This window comes from Pseudorca crassidens, chromosome 7 (assembly GCF_039906515.1).
Source record: "Pseudorca crassidens isolate mPseCra1 chromosome 7, mPseCra1.hap1, whole genome shotgun sequence".
NCBI lineage: Eukaryota > Metazoa > Chordata > Mammalia > Artiodactyla > Delphinidae > Pseudorca > Pseudorca crassidens.
This window is the reverse complement of record NC_090302.1, coordinates 97833815-97859966: the sequence shown is the minus strand read 5'-3', so window position 1 is coordinate 97859966 and position 26152 is coordinate 97833815. Positions and strand designations below refer to the sequence as shown.

The following is a 26152-nucleotide window of genomic DNA, read 5'->3' as shown; positions in this document are numbered from 1 at the left end:
TTAATTTAGCAATTCTATATTTTAGAATTTGTATTGCAGAAATAATGCAAACATGAAAAGAAGTATAGACACAAATATATAGTGCACATTTACAGTAGTGAAAATTGGAACAAACTAAACATCCATGAAAAAGATTTTTATTTAAAAATAAAAGATATACCCGTCCAATAAATATCATGCAGCCAAGAAATGGCATGATGTAATTCTAAATAATTTGACCTGCTAACATGATTATACCCTAACTGAGGATCAAAACAAGTTGTAAATAAGTCAGAGAAAAGAATAATTCCTTTTTGAAAAATGCATTCCTCTAGTGGTCTGCACTGAATAAAGTCAGAGCTAAGCACCGGTTAACATTGGTTACATTTGGGAAGGAGATGGAGAGTGGGAAGTTGATCCAGTTATCCCATCAAGCACTACTCTTTTGATTAAATGGATCCTGTGTTTTTGTATAATTTAATACAAAATGTTGAAATACACATTTATATATGGTAAAGAAAATAGGAAATGCTCCATAAAGTGTGAAGGAATAATACTTTTTCAACAGCTTTGCTCAGCCCAGAATTTCAGGTGTAGGAAAAGTTGCAAAGTATATTGAGTATTTTGCTAGGCCTATGTCATAAGGAGGGCCATCTAGTCTACATAAAACATACTTGGTTGGGTTATCAGTTTATTATATAGTCATATTTAGCTTTAACACTTGGAGTTCAAGGATTTTTTTGTAGAAAATCACTGCCAAAAGCAAGTTTGTGTGCCTGATGCATAGTGAAGCCAAAGAAACCAAAAGGAAGTTTGGAGCAGATAAAGTTTTATTGAAAAGGCTAAGGAAGGAGAAATGGTGGCTCATGCTTAAAAGACCCAAACTCCTGGGTGATTTGGGGGTAAGAGTTTTTATAGGTAAAATTTCAGGCAAGAGCTACAGGGTGTGTTACTGTGGTTGGTGGTGAGCTAACAGGGTGGTGTTCAGGAATCTTGTGCTGCACCTGAAGCTACCATCCTCCAGCGGGGTTGCAGCCCCGGTTTGTGGCCTTAGTTCCTTCAGAGGAACTGAAATACATGTTGTTATGTATATCCCTTGAGGAGGAACGAGGTCCCTGCTTTATAGTTGCACTATTGGTTTTTTGACTGCTCCACCTTTCTTCTACATTCCATTCTTTCCCCTATTAGTAACTGTCTGAATCTGCCCTTTGGAACTCAGGGATGGCCTGGGAGGCTGAAGCCTTTTGCCTGCAAAAAAGCAGGGGACAGGGAAAGCTTTTTGTTCCTAGCAGGGCCCTGCAGGGTCCTGCTTGGTTTCAAAATTGCAAAAAATGAAAAAAGATATCTGTTCCATTATGAATAAACTGGTGAATTCACTTTTGAAAAAATACGCTATTTGTCCTTTACAAAGGAAGCCCACATGATGGCAAGTAGGTTAACTAATGCACAGACAAAATTCTATTCCATTAGGAGGACATTTTCTCAAGACTATAAGGATTTAGCAATTTGGACAATCTGATTTCAGCCGTGAGCTTTCCCAGTTTTGCCCTTGAACCTCCACATACGCCAGGTATGAAGATGGCCTAAGACCCACAGTGTGACACACCCGATCCAGCGTCTCTGGGCACCATGGACCCTTGGACAAGCATTTCTCCCATATTTCTACCCTGCAGCAGGAAACCGATTGCTCTGTTCAAAGTCAGCTTAGGGAGCGCGCAGAGAGCGAAGGGAAATGTAGTCTCTCCCCTCCACCTTCCTCCTGGTCTCTAGGGGCTGCCTCTGCGCAAGTGCAACTTAGGCCCCGCCTCTTCCCTTTTGAGTTCACAGGTCTGGAGAAGGGAAGATTGTGGAGCGTTTCTCTCGGGATCTCATGTGCGAGAACTGCGCAGCCGGGACGGGGACTTCGCGTGGCCTGGAGCTTTGCTGAGAGCTGCGTTCTTGTGGCGGGGTCGGAAGTGGTACGTCGCGGGCCGCCCTCCGGCCCAGGCGGGGCCGCAGTGCCCGGGTCTGGCCTGGATCTCGGACCTGGGAAGGTGGGTGGGGCGATCCCGGTTCTGGCCTCGTGGTCTCGGGGACAGGTGGAGCTGAGACCTGTTAGGAGCGGGGACGGTGCGTGTGGGGACGGAATGCCCGGCCCCGCCTGCATCTGACGGGGGGACGCCGGGGCGGACAGTGGGAGGGAAAGCGCGGTGGTCACGCTGGCCGTGAGCGGGCCAGAAAGCGCGGGAGGAGGGTGTGCTGGGCAGCCCTGCTCTGGAGCGGGAGAGACCCGGTCAGTTACAGCCGTGTCACCTGTACTGTGGGCGGGAGAAGTAACCTGGGGACGAGTCAGGTCTGCAAAGGAGGCTATGAATAATGCCTGCTTCATGGCGTTGTTCTGAGAATTCGATGTGGTGTCATTTGGAAAAAGAGGCAAGTGCCAGGTACTAACCGCCGAAAAAGTGACAGTAGATGTTGTTGTTCAGAAGACACTTTGTTCTTTCCTTGGGTGGTTTACAGAAGCCTCCCAATTATCTCGTGATAGCGGTATGAGCATCTGCATTAAACACACGTTAAGCAAAAAGCGGATCTGAGTCTCAGGGTGGTGAGGTGGTCCTGAGTTTGAGAGCGCCTGTGACTTCTCCAGGCTCACCCGGCATGTGACAGAGCCAGGAGTCGAACAGTCGTTCATACCGTTCAGTCATCAGAAGAAACTTATCAAGAGTCCCTTTTGAGAAACTGCAGCCCACTAGAAAGTAGTAATTTTTAAAACTTTGCCTTAAAGCACCGCATCCTTTTTTTTGGGCATTCTGTGGATTCTCTAACTCAAGGGGTAAACAGTTTTGCTAGGAAAATAGATAAAGGATGCAGCCTGTGTCTCTTTTTCTTACTGTTAATTTTAACGAAGTAGTGTCATCCTTTGCTGTACTTCAATCATCTGTTGTTCATTTTTTGTTTGTATTTAATTAAATCAATTTACATCAATAGACAAAATTATTTTTACCCAATGAGAGTGGTAAGTTTAAGCCCCGTGATCATTTCAGACTGGTAGGTGGACAGATGGTGTTTCCACAGGGTCTTTCCTTTGCCTTTTCAAGGGCTAAAGGGATGCTGTAGGGAGGCTGCTTCTCAGCTGGGCTGCTGATGTGATTGGGAGGTGAGTGTAGGAACTGTAAGGCAGGCCAGGTGTCCTGACCCTTTGCTCTTTTTGTCCCCCTAGCTGAATCTTCACCGTCCTCTACATTGTCCCCAAAACTACCAAAAATGAACATATCTAAGGTGAGCTCTTTATTCATCAGCTACTTTGTGCTGTGATAGATTTAACTTGATTTCAGATTGCTCTCAGCTTGTGTTACACATCCTTTATCAGTTTAAGTTATTTCTCTTTTATAATCGGTTTAAGATTTTACTTGAGTCATGAATCTACACTGAATTATATTGAACACCTTTTTGTATCTTTTGGAGTAAAGGTATAGCTTGTTTTCTTTAATCTACAAATATTAGATGTAGCTAAAATGGATTTTAGAATATTAACTCTTGAATTCCTGTGTAGACCCTATTTGCTTGCTCATGGGTGTGTTTTTTTGTTTTTGTTTTTAAATTTGTAACTGACATCTTTTTGCTAATATCATATTTGAATTTTTATTCCTGTATTGACAAACTAGATTAGCCTATAATTTTGTTTTCTTGTATACCTGACCAACTGTGGTATCTCGGTTGTGCTAGTCTTTTCAGGGCACTTTCCTGCTCTTTTCTCTTCTCCCCTCCCCTCCCTTCCCCTTTCCTTTCTCCTATCCCCCTTCCTCTCTTTTTCTCTCTCTCTCTCTCTATTTCATATGAGAAAATCACCTGCTATATATTTCCTTAAACTTACCTCTAAAATTGGGCTTTGTGAGTACATCTGCTTTTTTGTGTAGATGTAGATTATTGAATCACTTTATTTAAACAATCATAGATCTAGTCTGGTTTTCTATTTTTTTAATTACTACATTTTCAGAGAAAATTGTACATTTTTATCTGTTTTTAAATGTATTTCATAACCTTGTTGATTGTATTCTCTTATATCTGTTTTGTTATATCTATAATTTCTGTTTTCATATATTTAAATTTTTTACTTAATACAGGGAATGCTGATCAGAAAGCAACCAAATGTGTTGCTGGTAGGCCCTGTCATAAATCTAGAATTTCAGAGTCTGAGGATGCGTTGGAAATTTGTACAGGTAGTGTATTCTAAATACTGAGTTGAGGGAGCATACACTCAACCATTTTGCTGGTTCCCACTTCATTAAACCAGCTGTCAGTTTCTTTTTTTAGATAGGTGATACATTCCTCTGACTCTAAAATCTAAGCAGAAGGCAAACTCATTGAGGTCTGTGATCATTTTGAATTTTTTTTTGTGGTTCAAAGAATGAATCAAGGTTATTGTTACTACTTTTTTCTAATGGAGTTTTTTAGTCTTGCATGATTTTTTGTCAGAATATACTTTCTCCATTGAATTGCCCAGACACCTAAATTAAAGAAATGTGTGTGTGCACATATGTTTGTATATATCATTTTTAGACTTACTCTTCTTTTGATCTGTGTGTTTCACTTTTGTTAATATCACACACTCTCTAGAGGTGGCTGTATGGTATGACTTGAAATCAAGTAATATCAGCTCTCCAGCTTTATTGTTTTTCAAAATGGTTTTCATATTCTAGGATGTTTGCCTTTTTACATAAATATTAGAATTAGGTTCTGAATCTAAAAAAACCTGGTAAGCTTTTAGTTATGATTTCATTGAATCTATAGATCTCTTTGTGGAGAACTGATACCTCCACCATATTGAACCTCCTAAACTATGAATTCAATATTTATCTCTGTTTACTAGGTGTTTTAGAGAATTTTGAGGTGAGAAAGGGCATCACCTGACCTATAATTTAAAATGTAACTCTGAGAATGGACTCTAGTGAGACAGTGGTGAAAACAGAAGAGTTAGCAGGCTCTTTCAGTAATCCTTTCAAGAAATGATGATGTTAGCAGCTGTACTTTGAAATGATCAAATTTTGAATGGATTTTGAAGGCAGAGCCAAATGGATGAAAATGCCTGCTTCCCCAGGACATTGCATATAAAGAGTGTACTGTCAGGTATTTTTGATAATATGAAAAGATTTTCCGTTTTTGTCTTACATTTTTAACCATAAACTTGATAGGAATTATTTCCAGAGGTATTTTCCATGTCCCCTAATTTTGAATTCTTCAGATTGATGAGAAATGTGCTTTCACAGACATCAGTGTCATTCAGGGACGTGACTGTGGAGTTTACCCTGGAGGAGTGGCAGTGTATGAGCTCTGCTCAGAAGACCCTGTACAGAGATGTGATGCTGGAGAACTACAGCCTCCTTGTCTCATCAGGTGAGCCTACTTTATTATGCAACTCTGCCTAGAGTACATGTGATTTTCTGCTGCTTCTTTTTTTTTTTTTTTTTTTTGCAGTACGCGGGCCTCTCACCACCGCGGCCCCTCCCGCTGCGGAGCACAGGCTCCGGACCAGCAGCCATGGCTCACAGGTCCAGCCGCTCCGCGGCATGTGGGATCTTCCCGGACCAGGGCATGAACCCGTGTCCCCTGCATCGGCAGGTGGACTCTCAACCACTGCGCCACCAGGGAAACCCCTCTGCTGCTTCTTTTTTTTTTTAAAAAATTACCTATATTGAGGTATAATTAACAGAAAAGAAAATTCAGCAAGTTTCTGTTTATAATTGAGTGAATTTTGAAAAATGTGTACAGCTGTACCAACAAAATCATGATACAGATTATTTCTATCACATGAAAATTTTCCTTTCTCAGTCAGTCCTCTCTTCCCACCCATTTTCTGATAATTATTGATCCACTTTTTATTTCAATACATTTGCCTTTTTTGAAATTTCACATACAAGGTTGTGTACTATTTTTTTGTATGGCTTCTTTCATTTAGCTTAATTCTTTTGAGATTCATGGATGTTTGTTGTGTGTATCTGTATTTATTCTTTTTATTGACGAGTAGTGTTTTGTTCTATGCCGTGTATTTTCAGTTGTTCATAAGACACTGAGGTCCTTATCAGTTTGGTGCTATCATAGGTAAAGGTGTTATAGATATTTAAGTCCATGTTTTCATTCCCTTGTGTAAAGACTCTAGTTGTGGTTTTCTGGGTCTCACGGCAAGTATTTGTACCTATAAGAACACCTGGTTTTATTGTGCTTCACTTTATTAGGCTTCCCAGATGTTACGTTTTTTACAAATGGAAAATCTGTGGCAACCCCTTGGGTCTGACCACATGTATTGCTCCCAGTTTTCAAACAGCATTTGCTCACCTTTATCTCTGTGTCATGTTTTGGTAATTCTCACAACGTTTCAAACTCTTTCATTATTTTATTTGTTATGGTGATCTGTGATTTTTGATGTTATACTGTAATTGTTTTGGGGCATCATGAATTGCACCCATATAAGATGGCAAACTTAATTGATAAATATTGTGTGTGTTTACACTGCTCCACTAACTGGCCATTCCCCCATCTCTCTCCCTCTCTTCAGGCCTCCCTATTCCCTGAGACACAATAATATTGAAATTAGGTCAATTAATAACCCTACAGTGGCCTGTAAGTGTTCAAGTGAAAGGAGGAGTTGCATGTCTCTTACTTAAAATTAAAAGCTAGAAATTATTGGTGAAGAAGGCACCTTGAAAGCCGAGATCAGCTGAAAGCTAGGCCCCTTGCACCAAACTGTCAGCTAAGTTGTGAATGCAATGGAAAAGTTCTTGAAGGAAAATAAAAGTGCTAACTCCAGTGAACACATGAATGATAAGAAAGTGAAACAGCTCAATTGCTGATATGGAGAACATTTTAGTGTCCTGGATAAAAGGTCAAACCAGCCACAACATTCCCTTAAGCCAAATACTAATCCAGGGCACAGCCCTAACTCTTCAATTCTGTGAAGGCTGAGGAAGGTGAGGAAGCTGCAGAAGAAGAGGTTGAATCTAGTATAGTTTGGTTCATGGGGGTTAAGGAAAGAAGCTGTCTCTCTTAAGATGAATGTTCAAGGGGTATCACCAAGTGCTGATGGAAAAGATGCAGCAAGTTATCCAGAAGTTCTAGTTAAGATGATTAATGAAAGTGGCTACACTACACAACAGAGTTTCAATGTAGATGAAATACTTTTCCATTGGAAGAAGATGCCATCTAGGACTTTCAAAGGTAGAGAGAAGAAGTCAATGCCTAGCTTCAAAGCCCAGACTGACTCTCTTGTTAGGGGTTAGTACAGCTGGTGACTTTAAGTTGAAGCCAATGCTCATTTACCATTCTGGAAATTCTAGGGCCTTTAGAAATTATGCTGAATCTCTTTTGCCTGTGCTCTGTAAGTGGAACAGCAAAGCCTGGATGACAGCACATCTGTTGACAAAATACTTTACTGAGTATCTAACCTGTTGTTAGACCTGCTGCTCAGAAAAAAGATTCCTTTCAAAACATGCTCATTGATTATGCACCTGGTCACTCAAGAGCTCTGATGGAGATGTACAATGTGATTAGTATACTTATGCTTGCTAACACAACATCCATTCTGCAGCCCATGTGTTGAGTTGTTTTGACTTTCAAGTCTTATTATTTAAAAAATATATTTTGTAAACATAGCTGCCATAGATAGTGATTCCTCTATAGATCTGGGCAAAGTCAATTGAGAACATTCTGGAAAGGACTGACCATTCTAGATGCCATTAAGAACATTTTTGATACATGGGAAAAGGTCACAATATCCACCGGAACAGGAGTTTGGAAGAAGTCGATTCCAACCCTTATGGATGACTTTGACAGTTTCAAATTTTCAGTGGAGGAAGTAACTGCAGATGTGGTGGCAGAAACAATTAGAATTAGAAGTAAAATCTGAAGATATGTTTGAATTGCTTCAATCGCATGATAAAAAATTTAATGGATGAAGAGTTGCTTCTTGAAGAAGCAAAGAAAGTGGTTTCTTGTGATGAAATCTACTCCTGGTGAAACCACTGTCTGTAAATTTAAGGGTTTATTTCTGGCCTCTCAATTCTCCATTGTTCTCTGTTTTTATTCTTAATGTGTCTATTCTTACACCAGTACTACCTTAATAGTATAGTATGGTGTTGTGATTTATAATAAGAAAGATATATTTGGTCTTAATCCCTGTTCCTGGCACAGAGTTCTAAAACCCTGGCAATTTCTTAAGTGATACGAGAGATCGAGGTGTCTTACTCATAGCAAGCCCCTTTCAACCATGCCTGAGTTCATGTTACTGAGGTGACTTTTGGAAACCCCCTGAGGATATAGGCTTGTTGCCAAGAATGCCAATCAAGTGACTAGAGGGTTGGGACTTTCAGGCCCGTCCCCTGACCTGCAGGGAGGGAGGGGGCAGGGCTGGAGATTGACTTAATTACTAATAATAATTATTCCTATATAATCAAGTCTCCATAAAAATGTCTGAACTGTGGGGTTCAGAGAGCTTTGTTGTTGGTGAACACTTGTAGGTGGTGGGAGGCTGATGCTCCTGGACAGGGCATGGAAGCTTTGCCCTATGCAGCTTTTTTGTCTGGCTGTTTCTGAGTTGTATGCTTTGTAATAAACCTGGCAATCTATTAATAGTAAGCAAACTGTTGAGCTCTGTGAGCCATTCTAGCAAATTAAACCTGAGGACCAGGATGTGGGAACCTCCCATTTATAGCTAGTTGGTCAGTAGCACAGGTAGTAACCTGGGCTTGTAATTGGCATCTGAAGTGTGAGGAGAGGCAGTCTTGTGGACTCAACCCCTAGCCTGTGAGATCTGATGCAGACTCCAAGTGGATATGTCAGAACTGAATTGAATGTAGAACACCTTGCTGGTGTTGCAGAGTTGCTTGGTAGTGGGAAAAACCTCTGCACACTCAGTGACCAGCAGTGAAGTAGTATTGAGAATACATAAGTATTCTGTGAGTAGAGACAATAATATAAATGAGAAACAGGAGTGTTTTCTGTAAACAGAGTAATTGAAAAGTATGAGCTCTCCAGTTTTTTTCTTTGTCAATTTCTGTAAAAGAAAGCTGTGATTTTGTTAGTGGTTCCATTGAATCTGTAGCTCAATTTCTGGAGTATTGCCATCTTGACAACATTAACTCTTCTGATCCATGAACATTGAGATTATCTGTCTTTCTATTTATTTAGGACTTTTAAAATTTATTATAATGATATTCTGTAGATTTAAGTGGTCAAATTTTATACTTTTGTTAAAGTTATTTTAAGTATTGTATTCTTTTTGATGCTCTTTTAAATGAAATTGTTTTTATTTTTCATTTTAGGCTTGTTCATTGCTAGTGCATGGAAATACAACTGGGTTTTGCATATTTCCTTGTATTCTGCAACCTTGTTGAACCTGGTTATTAGCTTTCGGAGCTTTATGTATTTTTGGAATCCTCAGGGTTTTCTATACTGATTTGGTTTACCTTGCCCTTCCTTTCTTTGCTGTTTTATGATAAAATTTAAGCTCATGAATTGAGACTTGGTTTTACTTTTTTAATGTAAGCATAAGACGCTATATTTTTCTTTGAAAACTGCTTTAGCTGCATCACACAAGTTTTGATGTTATGTTTTTATTTTCATTTAATCCAAGATATTTCTTTAAATGCCTGGTAATTTCCTGTTTGATCCATTGGTTTTGTAGAATTTGTTTACTTTCTAAATATTTGTTTCATAATTTCTTACTGTTACAAGTTTTATATCCTTTTTTGTGTGTTACTCTGGATAATATTTCATGCATGATTCAGTCTTATTAAATGTATTGAAATTTGTCTTAGGGCCTAACATATGATCCTGGGGAATGTTCCATATGTGACTGAAAATGGTATTTTTTCTAGATAGGGATTAGTTCCAGTGGGCTGATTGTATTGCTTAAAGCTTCTGTATCCTTTTAATATCTTATCTACTTGTTCTATTAAATATTGAGAAAGGAATGTGAGTATCCAAGTCTAACTTATTTATATCTTCTTTCCTTTTTAATAGGATTTGCTTCGTGTATTTTGAAACTCTGTTTTTAAGTAGTAAACCACTTAGGCTTATTACATCCTCTTGGTGGATTTTCTCTTTTAGCGTTTTGAAGTTTTTATTGATATCCCTGGTAATATTTCTTTCTCTGAATTTTGTTTGGTACTGTATAGTCAGTCAGACTTTCATTTGCTTCTTGTGTGCTTCGTATGATATATACTTTTCTCTATCCTTTTATTTCTAACCTATCTTTGTCTTTATATTCACAGTTGGTTTCTAAGAGATAGCAAGGTTGTCTTGATTTTATTCACTCTGACAATTTTTGTATTTTAGGGAAATGTTCACATCACTCATATTTAATGTTATCTTTGTGGTTGATACCTTCTATTTTTTTCTGTCTTTATTTTTCTTTCCTTTTCCCTGGCTTCTCTGTGCTTTTTGTTTTTTAATTTTTGGCCACACCATGTGGCATGCAGGATCTTAGTTCCCCTACCAGGGACCAAACCCACGTCCTCTGCAGTGGAAGCGCAGAGTCTTAACCACTGGACTGCCAGGGAATTTCTTGTGCTTATTTTTAATGAATCTCTTTTACCCACTTTTGGCTTCTATGAAATGTACTTTTTGTTTTCTAGTGGTTGCTAAATATACATCTCTGAAGTATCAGTCTACCTTCAAGTAATACTTGTTACTTCAACTATGTCATAAGAATATTACAACAGACTATTTTCACTTTCTTTCATCCTTTGTGTTATTGTTGTTATTGATTTTATTTCTACATATCTTGTAATCCCCATAATGCATTATCTTCTTATAGTGTTATTTTCACTTCAATATGTTTTTAAAATGAGAACAATATTTTATTTACGTATCGTGCATTTACAGTTCTCTTTATTTCTTTGTGTAGATTCAAATTTACACTTTGTATCATTTGTTTAAATCTAAATGACTTATTTTAACTTTTCTTTTAGATCAGGTCAGCTGGCAGTGGGTTTATTTATTTATTTGTTTGTCTTAAAAAGTCGTTATATTTTTCGATATATACTAGCGCTCTGAGTTCTGTTTGAGTTCGCTCAAAATTCCAAATAACTGGTTTGGGGAGAGAAGAGGAGCCTCATTTGATTTGGGGGGTATTGAAACTTAATATTTAATTTTGGATCCTTTTTTTAGCTGAGAAAGTTGGTAAGGTGAATGATACACTGAATGTGTAAGATAAGTATAAACAGTTTGAAAATCTTATGTTTGGGCATATTGACTTTTTTTTTTAAGCTGCCATTTAGAATAAATCAAAGGGGAACAGAAATGTCTGCTATTCTAATATTAAAGACTTTTGAATCATCTTGGAATTGGTTAGAAGTGCAATCTTTCATATATCATCCCAGAACAACAACTTAATAGAGTGCTCAGTTGGCCGGGTGCCCATTGAAATTTATGAGGAATTCTTGGAGGCACTGAATGTGGCAGGTTTATTAAGATCGTTTAGTCCTTTGACCTAGGAGGCCAGTGACGTTTCAGAGTGCCTTTGAGGTCAAAAATTGTGATGATGACACTAAGATATTAGCCTTTTTCACCATTCACAAGTAAACGATGGAGTTTTCAAGTAACTGCGTGGCCAGACATGATAGAACGAATAGAGCAGGAGCATGGGAGAACCTAGATGTCTTATTAAAGAGATCTGTGTCAGTTTTTATTTCTAATGTAAATATTGGTGATCCATAGCACAAAATCTTTTGGAGTCTTTCAGTGTTTTTTCCCCCAGGTGATATATTTTCCTGCCTTTACTTCCAATTTGTGACTTTTTTTATAACTTTGTTTTCTCACCATGTTCCTGTTTTCTCTATCTTCATTAACATGTGGAGTGTATTAATAATAGCAGTTTTAACGTCCTTGGAGGCTAATTTAATCTCAGGTTACATTTCTTCTTCTGTCCCATTGATTGACTTGTCTCCTTGTCGTGAATCATGTTTTCCTTCTTTTCATACTTGGTCTCTTTTGATAGTGTGCTTCATGCATACTGTGAATTTTACAGTGTTGACTGCTAGATTGTCTTGTGTTTGTTTAAATACTTTAGGGCATTCCTGGGGGGGCGGTAGTAAATGACTTGGGAGTAACTTTAATCCATTAAGTGCTGGCTTGTAATTAAGCAAATTAACTAAATTAATTCAATGTTTGCTTGTTATTTGAGGTCTAGAGCATTCTTTAGGACTAATTTGGTCACAGAAGTGGGACAATAATACTCTTTTGTGAACAGTGTCTAATACCTCGTGTATTCCACATGTATTAGAAGATCTTTCCACTCTTTCTAAACATCCTGTCTGTGTTTACGCTTTGGGAATTTTTCCACCTATTGCATTTGGGTTCTTTTCCTCCACTGATGGAAGTTTTCTTATATGAATATACAAATTTTATTCAAGGTGACCTTTCTGTTAGTGCTTCCTGCTTCTCTCTCAGTGTACCTCTTTCCTCTGAAATATTTTACTCCAGAAATTCTAATTTTTTTGGCTTTCCTGAGCTCCCAGCATTGCCTTCTGTAGTTACTGAGATCAGCAGGCTGTGATTCGGTGTCTTCTTCCTGTACCATAACCTAGAAATTCTATTTCTTCTCTTCTCTCAGAGATCCTTGTCTTCCAGTACCATTGTCCAGTGTGTAATGCCTAAAGGTCATTATTTCATTGATTTTGTATGGTTTCCAGTTGTTTGGCATGTACTATTATTCCTCTTACACCATCATGGCCATGACTGGAAGTTCCTATGCAGAACCTTATTTAAACCTCTGTACATGTAGACTCAATGTTATGTATCCTTATGATTCAGGGGTTTAAGGAGATCAATTTCTTTTTAGATTCAGAAAAAACAACATTGTAGTTTCCTCTCCAAAGGAAAGGTCAAATGAGCACCATAACTATGCTACTCCCTAGAACTATTCCTTCCTTCACATTCATATGCATTAAAGCCAATGCAGCTGATCCAAATCCTAAATTATTTCCCATTTGCAGGGTATTGTTTAACAAAACCAGATGTAATCGTCAAGTTGGAGCAAGATGATCCATTGTTGTTAGAGGAAGAGATTCTAAGCAAGAGCCATGCAGGTGAGTTATTGAGTACAGTAGACAGGTCTCCAGGGGAAATAGGATCCAAAGTGGTCACTTAGAGGTGGACACCAGGAAATTGTTTAAATGCTTCCCCTTTTGAGGACTTATATCTTGAAGTTTAGAAAGAGTAGACCTAATATGATGTAGTAAGGGAGTGTGTAAGAAAAGGGATAAAATATAAGCACATTGATGTTCTCACTTTGCAGACAGTAAAATGGAAGACAGAAATCCACCTACGTAGATAGTAACTTTAAGTATGAATGATATAAGCATTTCCATTCAAACATAAAATTTACTGATCTTTCATGTGGGTAATTTTCTTCAGTTTTATGCACTGCTACCTTAGATAGAAATCAAGAGTCAGTAAATTATGTGTTTGCTCCTAGTTTCTCTATTGTTTCTCTAGCCTGTTTAATTATCTCTACCCTAGTACCATTTCATATTGATTATAGCACCTTTATGACATGTTTTAATAATGAGCTGATCAAATTTCAAAATAATACTCATGAGGCTTTGTTTGGCATTATGCTAAACCTTGAATTTAACTTTGAAAAATTGAATTGAACCTTAACTAAGATCAGTGAGTCCTGAATTATTTTTAAATGTTTACTTCATTTACAATTTTTTATTTCTAATTTTCCAAATTAATTTTAGGTATGCCTCTGATACAGTCTAATAGCATTTTCTTTTAATAGTTGACCTTAGCCCATTCATATTGATTGACTGTCCATTACTTCTATAATGCAAACTTATGTATAATGTTACAGAAACTCTTTTCGGTAATAGGCCTGTTTCCTTTGCTTTTTAAAATAAGTGTATTTTTCTCCCGGTAATTTAGTTAAGTTGTACTTTGGCTTAAGTAGTGACCTTAAAAATTGTAATCTCAGGACTTCCCTGGCAGTCTAGTGGTTAAGACTCCGTGCTTCCACTGTAGGGGGCATGGGTTTGGTCCCTCATCAGGGAACAAAGGTCCCACGTGCCACGTGATGTGGCCACAAAAAAAATTTATAATCTCATGTAATGGCTTAATCATCTATTTATTTAGACAGTATCTGATAATCACCTGATATGAAACCAGTTATGAGACTAAAATGCTTATTTTCTCTTCTGTCTCATATTTTAACACCCAACTTTAGTTTCTGTTATAATCTCTTAATTTTTAGCTTTTGAATATCAAAAATGACTATTACTTGATTTTAAAAACATATATTTTGGTTCCTAGTTTTTCACGATGAGAAAAACAGCAGGATTATATCTCATCGCTTTTGTTACATCTTCCTCCTCCACATATTGGATATATTTTTTCTAAACGTCCAAATTCTTAAGGCTTCTAAAAGAGAGTTGTAAAACAGTACAGAAATGAGAGCAAACAATTACTCTAAATTTTATGAGTGACGTGACCTGTAATGATGCAGAAACTTGTGCTTAAGAAAGTCCTGAAGTATCCCTGATACAGTCATATTCTATTTCTTGATGAGGATGATAGTTCCGTGGGTGGTCACTCTGTGGTATTATTATAATGGACAGAATAGTTGTATGTATATTTATGCTAAATTTCATATTTTTATAAATGTGAGGAGACAGATCATACAGTGAGAGATGATATTTGTTACAAATGTACTTCAGAAAGGATTTGTTTCTATAATAGATAAAGAATTCAGATCTCAAGACAAGTATCTTCTTAGTATGGCCTTCTGTGACTATTATATTTAAAATGTCACCCCTGTCCTTTCTTCTGTTTTATTTTTCTCCCAACCACTCATCACCTAATATACAATTGCCAGGTATTTTGTTTTCTGTCTGTCTCTTTCCACTGGAATATAAGATCTCTGAGAGCAGATATTTAAAATATTTCATTCACTGATTCGGCACCTGAGACAAAAACTTGGGACTCAAATGTATGTTAAGTGTTAAACTACTGAAATTGTGAGTAAAAAGTCAAGCAACCCATTAAAAAAAAAGTCAAAGTCCATAAACAGGTATTTCTCAAAGAAGGGAATAAATGGAATTTATGAGAAAAAGTGCTCAATTTGGGTAATGTGGGAAGTACAAATTCAGATTGGATCTCATATAGTATGATTTTATACCCACTCAATTCTCAAACATGAAGAGGTCTTATGACTCCAAGAGTATGAGGATATCATGTAGGGAAGCATCTACAAGGCAGGTAGCAGAATTAATTGGTGTAAGTATTTGGGAAAACAGATTAGCATTTTCTTTAAAGTTTAACATGCCTGGGACTTCCCTGGTGGTCTAGTGGCTAAGACTCTGCTCCCAATGCAGGGGACCTGGGTTCAATCCCTGATCGGGGAGCTAGATCCCACGTGCCACAACTAAGAGTTCACATGCCACAACTAAAAGATCCAGCATGCCACAACTGAAGATCCCACACGCCGCAACAAAGATCTCGCATGCTGCAACTAAGACCTGGCACAGCCAAATAAATAAATATTAAAAAAAAAAAAAAAGTTTAACATACCTGTTCCCCATGACTCAGCAGTTTCACTCCCAGATTTATCTTCTAGAGTTTCCTACACTTTTTCACTGGGAGACAAAAATAAGACTTTCTTCATACAACATTTATAAAAAGCTCAAATCTGCAAAGAACCTCAATACTTATTCACAAGTGAACTTAAAACTAAATCATGATGTAGCAATAAAACGGAACATGGTACACTGTAGGGCAATCATGGTCTATGAATCTAAAATGAAAATTGTGCATATGAAATCAAGCAGAAGATGTTTATAGGTAGAAAAATGCCATACAAATAATGGTCAGAAACATAATAAACTGAATAGTGCCTCATTATTTGGAATAAGAATGTTAAAACACACACATACACAAATTAAGATATACGTAAAACTAATGTGTGTGTGTATAAATAATTTGGTGTATTGTAATGCACCAAAAAAGAATATTCCCTATTCTTCCCTCCTCTAGGATGTAATATATAATTAATTTTGTACAGTTACATTAGGGTTGACAATAGAGCCAGGTAGGTGAGAGGTATTTCATGTTTATCGATGCACCAGTCAAATTTCTTTGACTTCTGAATCATCCTGTATATTGGCATTGAACCTGAGCCAGTGTAACCAAGAGTGGTCTGGGTAGCTCTGAAGCATACTGCACTTTTAAAGACAACTGATTTATTTTATATCACAGAGGGGTGCAAAAATAATCACAGAATGAGAGTTCTGTTCCAGATTTAGGAGCACAAAGCTGCATGAAATATATTTTATAGGATCTAAACTGGTATCAGTTGAGAGACAAACCATTATTTTAGGGATAGCTAAAAAACTGTGGACATGCCATAAATTTTAAGATGCATCCTGATTGAATGATGGTAATTTACTTAAAAATGTGTGCCTCAATGTGCATGTGTGCTCTCCAGGTATTCATTGTTAAGATAAATGATATAGGCAGCATGTATTGTGAGAGTGTAAATTACTGGTGGGAACCTCTTAGAAGGTATTTTCTTGGTCAAGTTTAGAGAATAGCATTGCCTTAAAAAATATCTAGATTAATTGTTAGTCCTTAAGTTGGGATGTAGGGTTATGTAGAGAAAGGATGTGGGTAGAAGATAATTGTTGAAAATGAAAAATATTATTGTTGTTAAGGAACCACTGACGAGAGACAAATAGCCTGGCCAGGTTAGATTGGAAAATATCGTGGAGTTGTGGAATGATAGCTAGAATATCTCATGTGCCTGAAGTTGGTAAAAAAGGTTATTTTCCAAAATGATGCCACTTAACTCTTTTTATCTGTTGTATTTAGAGCAGTGTGTTCAGTGCCATCTTAGGTTTTAGCATAGGGCTGGCATTTTATGTAGAAAGTGAAAATAACCTAGGTAAGAGCAGTCAAATATATGAAAGAAACTTTTATGAGAAATGAATAAACTGTACATTTCTAAATAGGCTTTTGGAAACAGGTTGAAACGTGATATTAAAGGATCTCAGTTAATAGAAGCTGTATGTTCAGAAGTAGATGGAATGCTTACATAGAGATTAGTCCTGGTTAAGACTAGTTTTAGGGGGAATTCCTTGGTGGTCCAGTGGTTAAGACTGCAGGGGGCACAGGTTTGATCCCTGGTCAGGGAACTGAGATCCTACATAGAGATTAGTCCTGGTTAGGACTAGTTTTAGGGGGAATTCCTTGGTGGTCCAGTGGTTAAGACTGCAGGGGGCACAGGTTTGATCCCTGATCAGGGAACTAAGATCCTGCATGTAGTGCAGTGTGGCAAAAAGCAAAAACAAAACAAAAAAACTAGTTTCAGGAGAGTGAGTGATCATAATGAAAGGGGAAACTTGTGATTTGATATTCAAGAGAAGTTTGTTGTTTACCAGCACTGATATAATAAACTAAGGCATCAGAGCCAGCATATAGAAGTGAATTCATTCCAGGTCAATATATGGTTTTACCCTTCTTGTACATTTGTAATTCTGTGAATAACTCCAGGAGGATTTGAGCTTGAGCTATAGAATTGTTTCTTTAATCAGAAGAAAATCAGTTCAATTATGAATTTATTTCAGTGTTGATGTGTAGAATAGAACAGAGGGAACTCCAGCTGGAAGCTTGTAGACTAATAAGTTCCTACCATCATAATCTTTAGTTGGAAGTATAAAGACCTAGACATTGATATTCTTCCTCAGTCCAATCCCTTCTCTGATATATTGTTTGAAAACCCTTACTGACTGATTTTTCTTGTAGTTCTACTTACTGCTAATAATCAGTCATCCCAGTGTCTCATTTTCCAGTTGCCCAAGTGAATCACTTTTGAGAGTCCTCTATTAGCTATTTACTGTTCATTTCCTTATTTTTAAAATGCCAGCTATATAGAGACAATCATCATAATTTTGGTGTCCTTTTTTCTCAAGGAGTATAGGAAACATACATTTGGAATTTATTTATTTTGGGAAGATGTGGTGGCTAGAAAAAGAGTCAAATACAATATAGGGCATATATGTAAAGGCTGCATCCTATAAGAAATGTGTTTTAAGGCTTATAAGGCATTTTTATTTTCTTTATTTTATAAGACTGCAAACTTGATAACCTCTTAGAGAAAAGCCTGGCAAATCAAGGAAAATATTTGCAGCAAGACTTTTTTACTCAACTTCAGAATACAGACACAGGTGAGAAAACTTTCAGCCAGAAGTCACACTGCAGAGAACATCAGAGCACTCACTCAGAAATAAAGCCCTTTGAAATTGGAAGTAACTTAAGCCCTAATGCAGCCCTTACCATATCCCAGAAACTTGACACAAAGAGGAGCTTCTGTGATACCATATTTTGGCAAACCTTATACCCTCAGACTACCTTTACTGTACATCAGAGAACTCAAATGAGTGTGAAACCCTATGAAGAATGTGGAAAATCCTTCTCTAGGAAGTCATACCTCATTGGACATCAGAGAACTCATAGTGGGGAGAGACCTTATGCATGCAATGAATGTGAGAAAACTTTTACCCACATGTCATACCTCAGAGAACATCAGAGAAGTTGCATAGGGGAGAAACCCTATGAATGTATTGAATGTGGGAAAGCTTATGGCCATAAATCAACCCTAAAAAGACATCAGAGAACTCACACAGGGGAGAAACCCTATGAGTGTAGTAAATGTGGAAAAGCCTTCTATAGAAATTCTCACCTCACTGAGCATCAGAAAAGTCACGCAGGGGAGAAACGCCATGAATGTACTGAATGTGGGAAAGCTTTTACCCACATATCATACCTCAGAAAACATCAGAGACGTCACACAGGGGCGAAACGCTATGAATGTGGTGAGTGTGGAAAATCTGTCTGTAGGAAGTCATACCTCATTGTGCATCAGAGAATTCACACAGGGGAGAAAGCCTATGACTGTAATAAATGTGGGAAAACTTTTAGACATAAGTCATCCCTAAAAATACATCAGCGTACTCACACGGGAGAGAAACCCTACGAGTGTAATAAATGTGGAAAATCCTTCAATAGAAAAAGTTACCTCAGTGATCATCAGAGAAGTCACACAGGGGAGAAACCCTATGATTGTAACAAATGTGGAAAATCCTTCCATAGAAAGAGTTACCTCACTGAGCATCACAGAATTCACACTGGGGAGAAACCCTATGAGTGTAACAGATGTAGAAAATCCTTCTATAGAAAGTCTTACCTCGTTCTGCATCAGAGAAGTCACACAGGGGAGAAACCCTATGAGTGTAACAAATGTGGAAAATCCTTCTATACAAAGTCTTACCTCACTGAGCATCAGAGAAGTCACACAGGGGAGAAACCCTTTGAGTGTAACAAATGTGGAAAGTCCTTCTATAGAAAGACTAACCTCACTGAGCATGAGAGAAGTCACACAGGGGAGAAACCCTATGAGTGTAACAAATGTGGAAAGTCCTTCTATAGAAAGTCTAACCTCATTGAGCATCAGAGAAATCATACAGGGGAGAAACCCTATGTATGTATTCAATGTGGGAAGGCTTTTAACTGGAAGTCATTACTAAGTAGACATCAGAGAATTCACACTGGGGAGAAACCCTATGGATGTAATGAATGTCGGAAAGTTTTCACCTATAAAGTCAACCTCAGGTTACATCAGAGGGTCCACACATGAGAGAAACCCTATGAATGTAATACGTGTGAAATATCTCTCTCTAGGAAGTTTCACTTCACTTGGCATCAGAGAATTCACACAGGACAGAAACCTTAGGAGTGTAACAAGGGTGGAAAGTCCTTCAAGAGAAATTCTCATCTACCTCTGCATCATAGAATTCACACGGGAGAAACCCTGTGAATGGGTTGAATGTGAAAAAGCTTTTAGCCAAATGCCAGTCCTAAACACTTCAGAGAACTCACACTGGGGAGAAATCCTATTATTAATGAACGTGGGAACGTTTTCATCTACAAACAACCTCAGAGTACGTCAGTCCCCATGTGGGGGAAACCCTATGAATGTAATGGATATGGGGAAACTTTGACTGGAAGTGCAGCATCAGAGGACTCAGGGGAAGATCAATGAATATAATAAACCTGGAAATTTTCCCTTTGAGAAATCAACCATCAATCAACAAAACTCACAGAGAAATCCCTCATGTGTATTGTGTATGGATAGTGTTTCAACCAGATTTCAGCCCTCATTGGACATTAGAGGACTCACACAAGTGGTAAATCCTTGAAATTAATCACTTATGAACAGTCTTTCCACCAGACTACTCAATGGGTGTTAGAAATTTACACAGAAAAAAATTCCTGTGAAGGTAATGGATGAGGAAAACTTCTCTCCCCAAAGACTACCTTCAATTTAATTGTACTGGAATCCAACATGAGGGTTGTGGGAATTATGCACTTTTTATGCAAAAACCATCATCATGTAAATATGTTAGAGGATACATTTGGTTAATTAAAATACGTATGTTCTGGGCTTCCCTGGTGGCGCAGTGGTTGACAGTCCGCCTGCCGATGCAGGGGACACGGGTTCATGCCCCGGTGCAGGAAGATCCCACGTGCTGCGGAGCAGCTGCGCCCGTGAGCCGTGGCCACCGAGCCTGCACGTCCAGAGCCTGTGCTCCGCAACGGGAGAGGCCACAACAGTGAGAGGCCCGCTTATCACAAGAAAAAAAAAAAAACATATGTTCCTATTTTTTCTTACTGTCTTCTGGTCAGCGTATATAAGGAAGACTATTGTTACTGAATTGCCTCTTCAAGAAAGAAGCCAAACAGTGTTTTCTGCAAGACTTTTATTGTCTCAAGGTCAGCAGTGCATTTAGTGTGAACATTAGATTCACTATGCAAAAGTCATAAGCACAGTTGTTTGGAGAACAAATCTGATTCAATCGAGGAGTTGCTGTGAACAGTGGTACTCACTATTTACCCTGTAAACAGAAAAAGAAGTTGTATTTTCCTTCTTTTTTAGTTCAAAATATTTTAAAATTATCTGGGAGTTTTTTGACCCACACGTTATTTAGAAATGTGTTGTTCAATCTGCAAATATTCTGATATTTATAGCCATGATTTATTAATGACTAGCTTCATTGTCTTGTCATATGTGAAAATGTTTTGTATGATTTCTGCTCTTAAATTTGTTGAATTGTGCTTTCTGACCCAGACTGTTTCCTATCTCAATCAAAGTGCTATCTGAGCTTAAAAATGTGTATTCTGCTGTTGTAGAATAAAGTATTCTATAAACGTTGATTAGATCCCATTGACTGATGGTGCTGCTCAGTTCTGCTATGTCCTTGTTTTGACTGATGAATCCATGAAGTACAAATGGAAGTTTGTTGAAATCTCAGACTATAATTGTTATCAGTTCTTGCCTCACCAATTTGGATGATCTGTTTTTAGGCACACACTCTTAAGGACTGTTATATCTCCTTCTTGTCTTTACTCCTTTATCGTTATGTAATGCTCCTCTTTATTCCTGATAACTTTCCTTTCTTAAAGTTGGCTTTGTCTGAAAGTAATAAAGCTACTCTAGTTTTCTTTTGGTTTGTGTTAGTATGACATTTTTTTCTTCATCCCTTTACTTTAATATATTTCTTTTTATATTCATAGGGGTTTTGTACAGGTAGCATTTTGGGTCTTTTTTAAATCCACTCTGAGATTGTTTTTTCATTAGTACATTTAGATAATTCACATATATCTGTCATGTTTTAAAATATTGTCTATTCATTGTACTTTTTCATTCTTCTCTTTTTCTTCCTTATATAATTTTAACTGTGTATTTTATATGATTGCATTTTCTTTCTTCTTGGCATATCAGTTATAACTTTTAAAGCTTTAGTGGTTACCCCAGAGTACAGTACACACTTAAAAGTAATTCAAGTAGCCTTCAAATAATACTCCGTATGCTGGATGCTTGAACAGGATATATCTAGATATTTTTATTTATATATGGCCTGGTATTCTCTGGCCTCCTGGATCTGTGGTGGGAGTGTGTCACTAATTTTGAAAAATTCAGCCATTATTTTTTGTTGTTTATTTTTTGTTAAGATCCACGCGGCTTGCGGGATCTTAATTCCCTGACCAGGGATTGAACCCAGGCCACGGCAGAAAGTGCCGAGTCCTAATACTGGACCACCAGGGAACTCCCCTAATTTGTTTCTTTTTTCTCCTTCTGGAATCCTAATTATATGTACGTTCCTTCCTTTGTAATTGTTCTCACATTCCGTAGGTGTTTTGTCCTTTTTTTTTCTTCCATTTTTTCCTCTTGCATTTCAATTTCTGATGTTTCCGTCTTGAAGTTCATTTATTGTTCCTCTACTGTGTCCAGGCTACTTGGGAGCCCATCAAAGGTATCTTCATTTCTGCTGCACTGTTTTTAATTACTAGTTTTTCCCTTAGGTTCTTCCTAGAATTTTAATCTCTGTTCTTCTAATGTCCATTTGTTCTTGCATGTTGTCCATTTTTGCAAGAGAGGTTTTAGCATATTAATCATATTTTTAAATTCCATCTGATAATTCCCAAATCTGTCATATCTAAGTCTCGTTCTCTTGCTTGCTTTGTATCTTCATACTGTGTTTTTTTCTTCTCTTCTGATACATTGTAATTTTTTGTTGAAAGGCAGACATGATTTATTGGGTCCAGAAACTAAGATAAATAGGACTTCAGTGGGAGGGTTAATGTTTATCTTGGTAAGATTTATGCTGGCATGTTCACTGCATGTTCACTGTTTGCTATACCTGTAGGTGTCTAAATCAATTTCCTCTAATATGCTTGTTTTTCTGTTCTTGATTGTCTTTGAGTTTCCCTAGAATTTCCTCCTCAGAGTCTAAATCTTGCAGTTCTTTCAGCTGTAATCCTCTTTTATGCAAGAATCCTGTTAATGAGTTGATAGGTGTGGGGGGAGGGGAAGCAGTCTATGATTACATATCAGTCTTTTACTTGACCTGTGTCCCTGGGATGTATCCTTCTCAAGTGCTGCTCAGCTTTTTGTTTCCTGTAGGTGTGAGAAACAGGGAGGCTTGGCGTTGAGTGTTTTCCTTCCCCTACATGAGTTAGATTAACTCAGAGTAATTTCTCTTAAGAACAGGCACAGAACAGTATGCTCTGGATATATTAAAAATGGCTCCTTTTCCCCCTCCCTGCTGGAAACACGAGGGGATTTTTCTCTGACCGTCATCAGGAGAACTTGGTGGGGCTCCTTGAGGTAAAACTCATGAATGTGTGGCATTTCCCCTAAGAATAGGCTCACGGGAGTTTCTAAATCTCAAGCTAGTCCACAGTCAAGCTCCAGCAGTTTGATTATATTTACCTACCAGTTTCTGGCTCTAGCAGCTTCTTCTCTTGGCAAGCTGTGTTTCTCTGTATTCACCTTTCTTGGGGCATTTGTTCTCCCAGTGACCTCTGTTGTCTTAGAAGTGTTGTTCACTTTGTTAGATTTTCTTCATTGTTGTATAGATGGGACTGACAGTTTCTGACTTTTTTACATGTTGGAGTAGAAACCAGAGCAGTCTTCACAGTTTTTGATGATACTGCTAGGCTTGGACTCAAATAATCTTGACACAATGTACCAGGAGTACAGCTTTCATCCCATGTGTACTGTCTGGGTGGGGATATTCATTGTCATGTCTGTAAGAAGTAGCTTCTGCAACCCCGGGCAGGCAGAAATGAGAAATTTCAGTGTCCTGCCCCTCCTGAGGTAAAAATGCAGAATTCTGAAATGGGGGAATGGAGCCCATTTGCTGGTTTGACTTTGCTCAGATTACCATGCCCACAGCAAAGATCTGTGGGGTGAGGGAAGGGGAAAGTAGTGCATTCGTATTTCGGACTCTGGCCATTCTTAGTTTAAATTTTCTTGAATGTATGTTTTTCACTTTGTGATATGCCCTTCAGGCAATATCCAGAAACTTAATAATATTTTAAAGACAACTTTATCCAGTTAAATCAGTTATTTTGCTGTTGTTTTGTTTTCTCTTTTTTAATATGAGTAGATGATCCACCACACCTCAGTGCTTAGCCTCAGAAAACCCTCTGGCTGCTTTAAAATTTTTCTCTTTATGTTTAGGTTTTGAAGTTTTTCTGTTGTGTACCTACATATTTTCTTCACATTTATGTTGCTTTGATTTTGAGATTCTTGGATACAAAACATAATTTCTTCACCAAATTTTGGAAATTTTCAAGAATTATTTCTTCAAATATTTTATCATTTTTCCGTGTCTTAACCACACACATTTGATCACTAGTATTTTCTCACAGATCACTGATAAAGTGTTCACTTGTTTCTCAGCCTATTTCTCTATCTGATCTTTAGTTTAGGTAATTTCTACGGATCAAGAATGTGCCCCCATAACAAAAAACAATTGCCTAGTTGTGCATGACTGAAAATACTTGTGTGACATATTTTGTTCGTTTATACAGTTGTTTTTGGCTGAATTAGTACCAGTTGGGTACTAAGTACTCTGTCACTAGCAGCCGAGAAGTCTAAAGACATTGCATTTTTTAAAAGGTCATTGTGACTGTTTTGCAGAAAATGGATTAAAGATGCTAAGATTAGAGGCAAGTGGACCATCTGGAGGTGGCTGGAGTAAACCCAGGAGAGAAACTATGATGCCCACAGGCTTGATGTGTATTCCCAGGTTCATCCAACTAATAGGCCTTAACTCTATATCTTCTGGGGCAGATGTTTGTCTGCCCCCACCCACCCACCCCCCACCCACCCCACCCCCTGACGAATAAGCAGGGATTGGATCCTGGACAGCCAATGAACTGAATCTGTTAAAACTTCCTATCTTATCTTCCGTGTATATTTGATGATAGTAACACCACCTAACACTTGTAAAACACTTACAATGGTGTATTTCCACTCCCTTTATATATTGGGTTGGCCAAAAAGTGCCTTTGGTTTTAAGTTAAAGTAAAAGACACATTTTTCATTTCACCAAGAACTTTATTGAACAACGTATTCACCCTTTTGTTCCACTACATTTTGCCATTTTTCAGGCAACTTCATAATTTCATCTTCTCAAAACTTTTTATCTTTTTGAGCAAAGAACTGTTCCAGGTACCTTTTACAGTCTTCCAGGGAATTGAAATTTTTCCATTAAGAGAATTTTGTAAAGACTAAAATAAATGGAAATCCAAAGGTGCAATGTCTGGTGAATACGGAAGATGAATCAGAACTTCCCAGCCAAGCTGTAACAGCTTTTGCCTGGTCATCAAAGAAACATGTGGTCTTGCATTATCCTGATGGAAGATTATGTGTTTTCTGTTGGCTAATTCTCGATGCTTTTCGTTGAGTGCTGCTTTCAGTTGGTCTAATTGGGAGCAGTACTTGTTGGAATTAATCATTTGGTTTTCCAGATGGAACTCATAATAGAGGACTCCCTTCCAATCCCACCAAACACACATCAACTTCTTTGGATGAAGACTGGCCTTTGGTGTGGTTGGTGGTGGTTCATTTCTCTTGCCCCATGATCTCTTCCGTTCCACATTATTGTACAGTATCCACTTTTCATCACCCGTCCATCACAATTTGTTTTAAAAACAGAACGTTTTCATTACGTTTAAGTAGAGAATCGCGTGGAGAAATATGGTCAAGAAGGTTTTTCTCGCTTAACTTATGTGGAACCCAAACAGAAAAGCAATGATCATACCAAGCTGGTGCAAATGATTTTCAGTGCTTGATTTGGATATTTTGAGTATGTCAGCTATCTCCCATGTGGTATAATGTTGATTGTTCTCAGTTAATGTCTCTATTTGATCGCTGTCAACTTCAATTGGTCTACCCAACCGTGGAGCATCCTCCTGCGAGAAATCTCCAGCACAAAACTTCGCAAACCACTTTTGATATGGTCGATCAGTCACAGCACCTTCTCCATACAGTGCACAAATCTTTTTTTGCATTTCAGTTGCATTTTTACCTTTATCAAAATAATAAAGCATAACATGCTGAAAATGTTGCTTTTTTAAAACCCATTTTCAGTATTAAAATGGCTGCACAAAAATTCACCAACTTTGATAAATCTTTTTTTAAATGCAAGGTGGTGATATGACAGCTGTCACATACAGTCTAACAAAATTGTTTCAAATGAAGTTAAAGACAGCTAAGTTCTACTGGAGCCATCTTACAGGAAGAGCTGAAAGAACCTGTTGGCCAATCCAATAGATTAACGTCTTCATACTTCAT

General features: G+C 37.8%; 1 protein-coding gene across 6 annotated transcripts in view; it reads left to right on the top strand.

Annotated features, from left to right (window-relative positions):
* Positions 1–1762: 1762 nt before the first annotated feature.
* LOC137228091 (zinc finger protein 420-like) overlaps positions 1763–26152 on the top strand; it is a 28420-nt gene continuing 4030 nt past the window's right edge. For 2 of the 6 annotated variants that reach the window (XR_010945139.1, XR_010945138.1), the window contains exons 1-4: positions 1766–1937; positions 3179–3237; positions 5226–5352; positions 12948–13040. Coding sequence is in view for 1 of the 6 variants with exons in the window: in XM_067745052.1 (XP_067601153.1) it covers positions 5205–5352; positions 12948–13040; positions 18078–19642 (1806 nt within the window). In the remaining 5 variants the exon portion in view is untranslated. The other 4 variants (XM_067745052.1, XR_010945140.1, XR_010945141.1 and 1 more) reach the window with 4 other exon arrangements.